This window comes from Nuphar pumila, chromosome 5, assembly GCF_984573655.1.
Source record: "Nuphar pumila chromosome 5, dmNupPumi1.hap1.1, whole genome shotgun sequence".
Classification (NCBI taxonomy): Eukaryota; Viridiplantae; Streptophyta; class Magnoliopsida; order Nymphaeales; family Nymphaeaceae; genus Nuphar; species Nuphar pumila.
This window is the reverse complement of record NC_143253.1, coordinates 102,250,829-102,263,724: the sequence shown is the minus strand read 5'-3', so window position 1 is coordinate 102,263,724 and position 12,896 is coordinate 102,250,829. Positions and strand designations below refer to the sequence as shown.

General features: G+C 39.1%; 1 protein-coding gene across 1 annotated transcript; it reads left to right on the top strand.

Moving 5' to 3' along the window:
• The first annotated feature begins 9,151 nt into the window (after nt 1-9,151).
• LOC149837942 (uncharacterized) lies at nt 9,152-10,415 on the top strand. Its single transcript, XM_090007541.1, has 2 exons — nt 9,152-9,382; nt 10,205-10,415. The coding sequence occupies exons 1-2, from the start codon at nt 9,161-9,163 to the stop codon at nt 10,289-10,291; spliced, it is 309 nt and encodes a 102-aa protein (XP_089863667.1). The 5' UTR covers nt 9,152-9,160; the 3' UTR covers nt 10,292-10,415.
• The last annotated feature ends 2,481 nt before the right edge of the window (nt 10,416-12,896 follow it).

Genomic DNA, 12,896 nt, shown 5'->3' with positions numbered 1-12,896 from the left:
ACATGTTTCAGAAGATTTTGAGATCACACCTATGAACAATTTCATCATTTTATTTTACAGAAACCTTATGTTCTGCCACAGTGCAATCTCATGGTATGATTTTTTTTCTTTCTTTTTTTGGATGGCCAAAGCTGGGGATAGCCCCTCATGAGATTCAAAACCTAGATTCCTTGGTCAGGATAGTGCATCTCTTAAAATATTCAAATGCACTGTTACCTGGTCTCTACTTATAGGTTATGCCTTGTGAATCTATACAATCTTTAATAGTTTCATGTTCTTGGATTCATTTTAGGTTTTTATATCATTTTTAAGTACAATTATGATGTTAACTATGTTAGTTCTCCAACATCTTAAAAAGGGGGGAAATTATAAATACTTGTTTAGAGCATAGCTGCTTAGGGTTGTTCATCAGTTTTGACAACCGCAGTAATAGATTACAAAGGAGCGATAAAACTGAGATGGCCCAGCAGAACCAATCATCATTATATTCTAACCAATTTGAAAACTTACATGACGTGTACTTCAAAATGTCTAGTGTACCCATGTCAATTCTGGGTGCATATGGGTTCTTACACACACACACACACACACACACACACATATATATATATATATATATATATATATATATATATATATATATATATATATATAGAGAGAGAGAGAGAGAGAGAGAGAGAGAGAGAGAGAGACGCACCATTTAGGGGAGTATGTGTTCAGATAGCCCAACGTCTAGATAGTTAGCTCCAGGACTTGCCATTGAAAAACAGCATTGATGAAGAGCTGCACCACCATTATTAAAGAAGTGATGCAGATTGCAGCTTTCCATGAATTTCTCAATTGTCATTCAGTGCCTCACACTCTTCATTTGGAAAAACAAACGTGTTGAAGCAGCCATACCGGTATCACATGTACTTGTACTTGTTCCATCTGAAAGAAAAATATAAACAAGGATATAAAATACAGAAAAATTTGCAAAGGATAGTAGAAATGAGAACAGAGATTCTGCAGGACACCTAGAAAATCAACAGATTATGCAGATACGCAAGTTAGTGTAAATCAACATTGAAAAAGATAGAACCATAATTGTAAGATGTTGCATCATATCACATAGAAGTTTTGATTGATCACCAGCCACAACATTATGATAGGAAAGGGCCCTGCCTGGAAGGGCATGCAATGAAAATAAATCCTTTCGGTTGCCTTAACTTGCTCACTAGCTCATTTGCAAACACGGGCACCCAGCTGTCCATTGATAGGAAAGGGCCCTGCTAATCAATTGTCTACATGAGAAAAGTTCATCAGTGGCATATTTCCCCACAGCAACTGTCTACAAAGTTAATGTTGGCTTTTTTGAATAGGATATCCTTACTATTTCATAGCCGACGGTTACTATTGCTATCTTTCCTTTTTTCCCGACACATAGTTACCATTTTTACTTTATTGGTAACTATCCAGAAAGGTTGAGCCCATTATTTATTTGTGCTGACCAAATGTGTAATCGATAATATCAGAAAGTAGCCAAGGTGGTTTTCTCCGTGGATGTAGGCAAATGCGGAACCACGTACATTCTGTTTCTCTGTGTTGCTGAGTATGCAGTGTGTGTTTTAACATGGTATCAGACCCATCGTTGTTCTGATCTAGTATAGCCTTGACGGGTTGCTGTGGCGTGTTGCTCTTACATCTGATCTTCAAGGTACCTCTCTGATCTGTGTGTCTTATGGATACATCCTCACAAATACCTGTTAATGCTAAAATGATGGTATCATGACTGTTCCATTAAATGGAATTAGCTGGTCTAAGGCGGCCAGCCTTTTCTCAGTGGCAAAGAAATGCTGAGCTTCGTTACGGAAAAAAAGTCCTCGTCTTGAACCAGATGGTGCACATTATGATGAATGGGAATCTGTTAACCACTTGGTTATGTCATGGCTGTTTAATTCTATGGACCCTAGCATTGCTGAGGGATTTATTTTTCTAGAAACCGCTCAAGACATGTGGGATAGTATTTGTGATGTGTACGGAGAGCAAAATAACCTTGCTCACATTTACCAAATTCAACAAGAAATTTCAATTCTTACTCAACAAGAAAAACTGTTTCATACTTATTTGGGGTCTCTTTGAGGCCTATGGGATGAACTGGCGCAATATGGTCCCATCACTGTTGACCCTGAAATCATTAAAGCTCGGATAGAGGAAGACAAAATTTTTAAACTTCTAGCAGGCCTTAAACTCGAGTTTGAATCCTTGAAAAGCTAGATTCTTATGATGATATCGTTACCGTCCTTCAACATCGTGTGTTCTATAATTCAGCGTGAAGAGACTAGACATAAAGTCATGAATTCCTCTTCTCAAACCATCGAATCCACTGCTGAGAAGTTGGCATTCAAGGCGTCACACTACCACAACTCCGTTGTTATCATCGACCAGAAGGATACTCCAAAGAAGCCCATATTTCAGTGCAGCTACTATAAGAAGTTTGGTCACACAAAGGAGAGATGTTGGGAACTCCATGGCAGACCGTCTAAAGGCACTAACCAAAGGGACTCCTATGCTGCAAATTTGGCATCTATTGCCGATCTTGCAAATGCTTTACAACAATTCAATAAAACTCATCTGGCGGTCTATAGTCCTACCGATCCTACTCATGAAGATATAGAAGGTATTACTTGTTATCTTTCTTTCAAAAATTTACATGAAAAATAGATTGTGGATACTAGCACATCCGAGCACATGACATGACAGGTATCTCAACTCCATGATATTCGAAACACTACGGAGAAATTTGTATCCATTGCCGATGGGAGCCAAGTCCCAGTAGAAGGAATCGGTACTACTCATTTTTTTTATAAACATGCTACATCAAGAGTTCTTTATGTTCTTAGATTTTCTGCTAACTTGTTATCTGTTAGTTGCATCACCAGGAGCCATGCTGAAATAGCTATATTTTTAGCTGACAGTGTGATTTTTCAGGATCAAAAGACACAGATGGTGATTAGTAAAGGGACCCAACATAATAGATTATATTTTTAGACAAAAATGCTAAAGCGCTCGTTGTCTACCACTACAAGAAAATTGTTAATTAGCGACGGAAATTAGCGACGGATTTTTCCCGTCGCTACTTAGCGACAGATTAGCTAGAGATAGAATCTGTCGCTAATTTGCGACGGATTAGCGAGGAAACGACTTTTATCGCTAATCTGTCGCTACTTAGCGACGGATTAGCGACTGCATGTTTTTGTCGCTACTTTTGATTACAAGAACACCATTTTAGCGACGGATTTAGAGAGGGAACTCTGTCGTCGCTACTCCGTCGCTAATTAGCGACGGAGTAGCGACAGAATATATTCCGTCACTTTTTTGGTATTTGGGTTTCGCGACGGCTTCGCGACGGAATTTTTCCGTCGCTAAGCCGTCGCTAAATGTCGCGTAAATCCCTAATCCCATCCCTCTTTCTCTTTTCCCTGTTTCGCTGTATTGCTCCCTCCCACCGCCCGTCGGCTCTCGCCACCGTCCGGCCACCGCCGCTCGCCAGCCGCCGCTCCCCGTCCACCGCTCGCCAGCCGGCGCTCGCCAGCTGCCGCTCCCCGTCAACCTCCCGCCACCGTCCGGCGAAGCGCAGGTAATATTCTTCTTCTTCTTCTTCTTCTTCTTCTTCTTCTAAACGCAGGGGGTACGCCCCTTCCCTGCCGGAAACGGAGGGGGTTTAACCCCCTGCCGTGCTTTCCGGCAGGGGGGGTCGACCCCCTGCGTTTCCGGCAAGGGGGGTCGACCCCCTGTCGGAAAGGCATGGGGGGTCGACCCCCTGCCGGAAACGCATGGGGGGTCGACCCCCTGCCGGAAACGCATGGGGGGTCGACCCCCCTGCCGTAAAGGCACGGCAGGGGGTCAACCCCCCATGCCGGAACTGCCTTTCCGGCAGGGGGTTTAACCCCCTTCCCTGTTTTGAAAAGAATTTTTGTCGGCTAGGCCGGCTATGGCCCTGTCATAGGCTCGCCTAGCACCCAGCCGACTGGGTGCTGGGCCTGGCGCACCTGCCAGCATGCTGGCAGTCAGCCGAGTGCTACTCGGCTGGCTGCCAGCCAGCCAACAGCCACCAACGTGAATAAAAAGATTTTTTTTTTTGAAATAAAGGGATCATACCCAGCCGATCACTCGGCTGGGCCAACAACGAGGGTTCACGGCTTGACTTCGGCTGGTCTGTCAGCCGACACCCATACCACATCGATCGTGCCATGGATTTCTTTTTGAAAAAAAAAATGAAAAACAAGGAAAAATATCAATATAACATAGTGGATTCGTAGATCCACTGATTCGCCATGGATTTCCATCAAAACATGCATGGAAATCCTACCTCTACCCGATTTCTCAAACGTTTCACATAAGAAAATGCCCGTACCTTGAGAGAAAAACGCGAAAAGGGGCTGTGGAAGGGAGCTTGGCTGAGCACAAGGCCTCCAACCTTTGCTAAGTAGTTCAGATTAGAAATTGTCTATGACTTTATGTTAGTCGACTGGTTCAACATGTTATAGCTGGTTTGTTAAATTAGCATCTTCTAGTTAGATTTGGCTTAACATATATACTATTTTTCTTTTCTCTTCTTTCAATTAGTTAGAGTTGTTTTAATTTGTTTTAATTTTTTTAGTTAGTGTTTCATCTTGTTTCATGATTAGTTAGTTTGTTATTTAATTTGTTTTGTTTTTGTGCAGATTTTTCAACGGAACCAACTCGTGCTCGGCCACCTGTGGTAAGTAAATGACAAAAACAATGCAAATCGGGTAAATACCCGTGGTGAGTAAGTGATGCAAACGTATCACATGTTATTTAATTTATTGAATGCATCACTTTATTGTTCACACACTCACTTAGTTGTTGATATCTAGGACTGCTTTGTTGGAGTTCGGAGATCATGTTGAGCATGATTTTAATGTAGAAATATGGAAGTGTTCTTATTTTTGGAGTACGGAGTCCATGCTAAGCATGGTAGTAGTTTGTGAGATATTGAAGTGTGTTTGCTGCAGGTACATGTTTGCCATTTATTTGATATGAATGATTATGATGTATTGCAATGTTTGATGTAATTGTATCCATGCTTGCATGTAGTTACTTTCAATTTGATTTTGACTTCCATGTGAAATTTTATAATAAAAGCATGCTTCAAATGATTGTATCATGTCATTAATAGTTTGCACATGAAAATATTAAGTTATCAATGTATGCATCAAAATTCTTGTTATTGTTTGACATAGTATATTGCATGATAAATTTGATATTTTCTTCATCGTCGCATTCTGATTGTTTTTTTCTTAATTCGTTAGGATACTATTCGTAACATCATACGACAGAATGACTGCAAACCGTGAATGGATGTACCGTAGGATAGTGGACAATGAGTTATCGCATGAATATATGGATGGTGTCGATAGTTTTATTGAATTTGCAACGGCGAGTGTCAGTACGGTAGATCCCACAGGTCGGATTAGGTGTCCCTGCAAGATTTGTAAGAATAATCGATTTGTAGAACCTCATGGCGTTAGACATCACCTATACAAGAAGGGTTTTGTGAGTGATTATCAGAACTGGGTGTTTCATGGAGAAGAATTTAGAAACGATTTTGATGCACGGGTGAATGTGGTGCACGATAATCCATATACGAATTTGATATTTGATGTTGCAGGAACAGAACTGGGTTCTGCTATGAGTTCTAGTGATGTAAGAACTGTCGTAGATGAAGAATCACCAAACGATGCAGCTAGTAGATTTTATGATTTACTTAAAGATGCTGATGAGCCACTTTGGAACGGTTGTGAGAGTCACACTATCTTGTCTGCAGTTCTTCAACTAATGAATTTGAAGTCTGAGTATAATTTGAGTCAATCATGTTTTGACCGTTTGTGCTTGATTGTGAAGAGTATGTTGCCTAAAGATGAGAAATTGCCACAAAATTTCTATCGTGCGAAAGTTATGGTCAACGCTCTAGGTATGGGTTACAAAAAGATTGATGCTTGTCCAAATCACTGCATGTTGTATTTCAAGGAGCAGGAAAATGACATATCATGCCCGTCATGTGGGCATCCTCGGTTCAAGCCAAAGACAAGAGGCAATGGTAGCACGAGATCAAAAGAAGTTTCATACAAGTCGCTCCGCTACTTTCCTATCACTCCTAGATTGCAGCGATTGTATATGTCTTCAAAGACAGCTAAACACATGAGATGGCATGCAAATAAAGTTCGACACGATGAAAACAAGATCACACATCCTGTTGACGCTGAAGCTTGGAAGCACTTTGATCGTACTCATCAGAACTTCGCAATGGAAGTGCGAAATGTTAGACTCGGTCTATGTACAGATGGATTTAATCCATTTGGGGGTAGATCAACTCCATACTCATGCTGGCCAGTATTTGTAACTCCATACAACCTTCCACCAAGCTTGTGTATGAAACGTCCAAATCTTTTCTTGTCTCTGTTGATCCCTGGTCCGACCTCACCTGGGCAAAATCTTGATGTATATCTAAGGCCATTGATTGATGAATTAAAAGTACTGTGGGATGACGGTGTTACCACGTATGATGCCCACAAAAAACAAAATTTCAACATGAAGGCCGCTGTTCTATGGACAATCAGTGACTTCCCTGCATATGGTATGTTATCTGGTTGGAGCACACATGGGAGGTTGGCTTGTCCGTACTGCATGGAGGATTCCAAAGCTTTTAGATTGAGGCATGGAAGGAAGCCTTGCTGGTTTGATTGCCATCGTCGATTTCTACCCAGCGATCATCCGTTCCGACGTCAAAAGAATGCATTTACAGCAGGCACAACTGAAATGGAAGGTCCATTCTCAAGATTGTCTGGCATAGAGATTTTAAGAAGATTGCGATACTTTCCAGATGTATTAACAGATGCCCGCAGTCCTACACCCTTCCGTGGATTTGGGAAGGAACACAATTGGACGAAAAAATCTATTTTTTGGGAACTACCGTATTGGCCGACCCTATTGATACGACATAATTTGGATGTGATGCATGTAGAGAAAAATGTGTTTGATAATGTGTTCAATACAGTAATGAATATTAAAGGAAAAACGAAGGATAATCCGAAGGCCCGTATGGATTTAAAATTAATATGTAAAAGACCAGAATTGGAACTCAAAGAGTATAATGGCAAAGTACTGAAACCAAAGGCGAAGTACGTGCTCGGACCTGATCAAATAAAACATGTATGTCAATGGTTGAGACAACTGAGATTTCCAGATGGATATGTCTCTAACATTGCTCGGGCTGTGAAGATTGACGATGGACAGTTATATGGGTTGAAGAGCCATGATTGTCATATCTTTATGCAACGATTGATACCCCTAGCATTCCATGATATGTTAGACAAACCTATATGGGGGGTATTGTCTGAGTTGAGCGGATTTTTCAGAACATTGTGCGCATCGGAGGTCATTGTATCAGATGTAAAGAATCTCGAGGACTCTGTCAAACTAGTGACGAGGAAGAATTCTCAAGCTAGTGAAAAAAATCTTATACTACAAACCTCTATTTAAATGCATTGTAATACTTGATGTGAGTTGTATTGCAATACTTGGTGTGAATGATTAAAAATTTTATTTCAATGTATTGTAATACTTGATACGAATGATTCGAATGCATTGTAATTTATCTGAATGTATTATAATTTATGCAATTAACGAATGATTTGAATTAGTGCAATACTTGATGTCAATGATTTGAATTATTTGAATGCATTGCAATGCTTGATGTGAATGACTTGAATGCATTGTAATACTTGATGTGAATTATTTGAATGTATTGTATGACATATGTTATTTGTTAGAATATGGTTCGTGGAGGTTATAGTGGTCGCTCATCCAGTAGTAGCCAGGCTCAACCTTCATCTTCACGGGCTCCTGTGATAGGTATATCATATAACTAATTAGATGCTTGATTAGTTCAAATGCACATTCTGAGAACTTGGTGTGTATTTTTTTACAGATGATGTTGCGCCTGTATACGACCCACCTACACCAGTTGATCGCACAAGTCAACAGCCAACACAGGAAACAGGGTCTTCACAGGCTGGCACAAGAAGACTCATTCGAATAGTGTATATCGATAATCGACCGTAAGTATTTTGTTTTCAATTATTGCATATCTTTTAAATATTTTATATTGATATTTACTGTGTAACAATTCATGTGCAGCACGAGGTTTGAGCCACAAGAAGTAGTACGGGAGATTAGGAATTCACTTCTTCAACATCTACCAGGACCAGTTGCTCAATGGAAAGAGTACCCAAAGGAGGTATTAGACAGATTGTGGTCCTCATTCATGGTATACAGTTGTTCCTCATAGTTAATGTGTTTTATATTTAATTTATTTAAGCAATGTCTACTAACTTTCTGAAAATATTTGTAGGCTTCGAATCGCTTTGCAACTACGGTGGAAGAAAATGATGCAAGGAAGGTGTGGCAGAAGGTGGCTGCCAATCGATTTGCAGACATGCTGCACACTATGAAGACTGTAGCAAAAAAAGCATCTGGCGTAGTAGATGATCCATTACTGTGGAAGGGCCATGGTCCTATTACTATAAGGAGAGATTACTGGGATGAAATGTGCGATATGTGGGCGGGAGATGCATTTAAAAATCGCTCTGCGAAGGCTTCACAAAATCGATCGAAGATGCCCGAAGCCCATCTACACACAGGTGGATCTAAGACATTTGGGAGCCACCTAAAGAAAATGGTAACTCATCAATATATAATATTAATTTTATAAGTATAGTTGCAAATTTGTGTACTAAATCTTTTGTCATTTAACTTCGCAGGAAGCAGAAAAAGGAGGCAGTGTACCATATAAGGATGTGTTTGTAGAAACACATAAACGGAAGACCACGGGAGTCTTCGTATCAGAGAAGGCGAGAACGACAACGGTATGTATTAATTCTATTAATAATCATTGCAATATATATGCAAGTCATCATAATGTTATCATTAATTATTAATGAATACTTTAAAGATTATTTCGTAGGAGGCATATGAGCAACAAATGGTAGAGCGATATGGTGAAGACGCTACTCAGCATCCATCATTTGATCCTACAGCATGAGTGACTGCAGCAGGTGAACCCAAAAAAGGTCGCGTGTTCGGGTTTGGGAGTAATATGAACACTTCACCAGTTATTGGTTCTTCCAGTTACGGCTCACCAACTTCTTGCGCCGACATAAGCTCCAAGCAGCTGACTATTCTTTCCGGTGATGATGTACGCGAGATCATTAATGAATCACTGAATAACTACTTCCAATACACCGTCGCCCCCTTTCTCCGAAATGAGATCAAGGCCGCTGTTCAGGATAGGGGATCTTCGATTCCAGGTCCCTCTCAGGTATAATCACATATATAGTTTTTTTGACTATCTTAAAGCACATCTGAGCATGGTAGAATCACATATAGAGTTTTTCTAGATGCCTTAGAACACATATGAACATGCTATAATCACATATTCAATTTTTTTACTGCCTTAGTACACATATGAGCATGATAGAATCACATATATATATATTTAACTTTTTGTCTGTCTTAGAGCACATATGAGCATGATAGAATCACATATAAAGTTTTTTTGATTGCATTAGAACACATAAGCATGCTATAATCACATATTCAGTTTTTTTACTGCCTAAGAACACATATGAGCATATTATAATCACATATTCTGTTTTTTGACTGCCTTAGCACACATATGAACATGCTATAATAACATATAGAGTTTTTTAACTGCCTTAGAACACATATGAACATGTTATATATCATTTATGATAGAATCACATATAAAATTTTTGGCTTTGCCTGCCTTAGAGCACATATGAGCATGCTATATTCACATATTCAATTTTTTTACTGCCTTAGCACACATACGAGCATGATCGAATCACATATATAGTTTTTTGCTTGCCTTAAAGCACATCTGAGCATGGTAGAATCACATATAGAGTTTTTTTATATGCCTTAGAACACATATGAACATGCTATAATCACATATTCAATTTTTTGACTGCCTTAGCACACATATGAGCATGATAGAATCACATATAGAGTTTTTTTATTGCCTTAGATCACACATGAGCACATGATAGAATCACATATAGTGTGTAATTTATTTCATTATATTTTGTTTATCAATACTGACTGTTCTTTTCTTGTGTAGGCTGCTAGCGATAATCAGGGTAGTGGAGCTGAAGGGACAGATAAAGACAATGAACAAGAAGACGCACAAAATCTTGGCGATGATTAGAGGACTGTGTTGAAGAAGTTCTATTTTTTTTATTTTTCCTAATTGTAATTGTTGAATTGTAAATAATTAAACTTCTTAGTTTTAAGGTGGAACGATTAATTATTATAGATACTTGTTATATGAATTTTTTTGTGTGGTTTGTTTTTTATTTACAGGAAATATAAATTGTACAGGAAATATAAATTGTACAGTTCTCCGTAATTAATTTTTAAATAAATTTTTTTTGAATTTTTTTCGTTTTTGCGACGGATTAGCGACTGATGATTCCGTCGCTATTCATATTAATCTAGCGACGGCTTAGCGACGGAATTAAATCCGTCGCCACGCCGTGGTCGCCGTTTAGTACCGGCGGATTGGCGACGGAATATAGCGCTCGTTATTCCGTCGCAATTAGCGACGGACTTGGCGACAGAATTATTCCGTCGCCAGTTAGCGTCGAAATATTCGCGACGTAAGCATACTGTCGCCGCGTTGTCGCTAATCCGTCGCTAACATGGTTAGCGACGGATTAGCGACGGAAGGTGGTCGTCGCTAATCTACTGCTCTGTTGTAGTGTACAATCCCAAGGAATTAAGCCTGCTGTGGCATGCTAGACTGGGTCATCCCTCACAAAAGGCTCAAAACCAATTATTGCCATATTTGCCATTTCTTTCTAATGCTTGTGATGCCTGTGAATATGCCAAAGCTTCCCGTTTGCCTTTCTCTCACTCTCATAATAGATTTGATGTTATGTTTCAGTTGATTCATTTTGATGTCTGGGGCATGCCCAAGTAACATCACATTTGAGGTATAACTATTTTGTTACATTTATTGATGATCACTCTCGTGCAACTTGGATTTACTTTCTTAAAAGTAAAGGTGAAGTTTCAAGAGTTTTTTCAGAAATTTACCAACTATTTTTCACTTAGTTTGATAAGAAAATCAAAGTTTTGCGATCTGATAATGGAGGCGAATTTGCCAATGCCACTATGATAAATTTTTTTGATAAACATGGGATTTTTCCATAAAATTCATGTGCTAGGACTCCACAACAAAATGGAGTCGCAGAACAAAAAAAATGGCTGTTACTTAATGTTGCCAGATCTATAATGTTTGAAAAAATGCCCCCAAAAAATACTGGTCTGAAGCTATTGGAACTGCCTGCTACATTTCAAATCTCTTGCCCAGTTCCTATGTTGAAGGAAGGGTTCCCCTGTAAATAGTTTATAATAAACACTTATCCATTTCTCACCTACGGGTTTTCGGATGCAAAGTGTTTGTTCACCTTCAAGCCAAGAGTAGAGATAAACTTGAGCCTCGATCGGTAAAATGTATTTTTTGGGGATACTTTGTAGTTAAAAAGGGCTACCGATGTTTTGATCCTCATAAAAAAAAATTCTATATCTCAAGAGATGTTCACTTTTTTTAACAAAAATGTTTTTTTTAAAGAACCTGTTCATTACTTTGATGAGGTTCATCTGTAGGAAGAGATTAGTATGGGGATGAAAGTGGCTCTTCCAAATATTCAAAACTGTGATGGATCATCTGCTCCAGATCTTCAAAACTCTCAACACTTGTCTAATTTGTAAGGGAAATGTAACAAGGAATTTGCAAGGGAAAAGAAGGAAGAAAACAATAAAAAGGTTTAGCGTCCTATTGGAAAATGCAGGTCGATACAGATATAGGCAGATCAACACTGCACATTATGCCTTAATGTAGCAAAGACATGGAGTCGATGCTATGTAAATTTAGAGAGAAAAGAAGAGGAGAGGCGTAAATTCACAGAAAAAGAATAGGGAAGAAAAGGAGATGATCCTCACTTTGATTTTGTTTAGAGAAATGCCTCCACTATTCACTGCATGGTTTCGACTGTAGGCTTGGTTTCCTTCAGCCGACCAGGGAGGGAACCAAAGGAAAGAGGGGGGAGAGAAAAGAAGAATAGAAGGAAGAAGAGGAGAAGGGAGATGTGAGAGGGATGCCAGGGTGGAAACAGATGGAAAATGGATCAGAGAGGTATGCTGGGATGAAAATGGATGATCAGAAAGCGACCCCAATGGCTGTTTATATAACAGCAGGCTGTTGGGAATTTTTTAAAAGTGGTCCTTCAACTTTCAAGAAATTTCAGAAAGAGGGTCTAAAAAGGAGAGTTTTAAAAAATGAGGGTAGAGCCCCTTTTCTGAAAGTTTTTCTTTTAAGTTTTTGAAAGAAAACCTTAAAAATATGAGAGAGAGGATCCAGATGAGATTTTTAAGAAGTTTTGTAAGATATTTGTTTTTAAAATTCGAGGTTTTTACAAAAAGGAGGTTTTGTGAAAATACATGGTTTAATTTCAAAAACTGAGTTTCAAAATGGATCTGGATCGGGGGGTTTTAAATAAACATTCAAGTTTGGATCTCAAAATTTAGGAAATGAAATGAATGGATCCAAATGGATACCGGATGAACTGTCCGAGCCATAAAGAAAATTGATTTTGTATTTTTTTTTAAATTTTGAAAATAGAAGGATCGAGCTCAGAATTGAATTTGGATATTTGATCTGGATCCAAAATTGGGTCAAATGTAGGAAATGAAATTAGATTTCGGATCTTCAACCAGTGAATCCGAGAAATGATTAGAAGTTAATCAAA

Bases quoted from the DNA above. Each gene is read 5' to 3' on its own strand.
- LOC149837942 (XM_090007541.1), top strand. From the start codon at position 9,161: ATGAACACTTCACCAGTTATTGGTTCTTCCAGTTACGGCTCACCAACT. The intron at 9,383-10,204 runs GTATAATCACAT...TTTCTTGTGTAG, and splicing joins CGATTCCAGGTCCCTCTCAG to GCTGCTAGCGATAATCAGGG.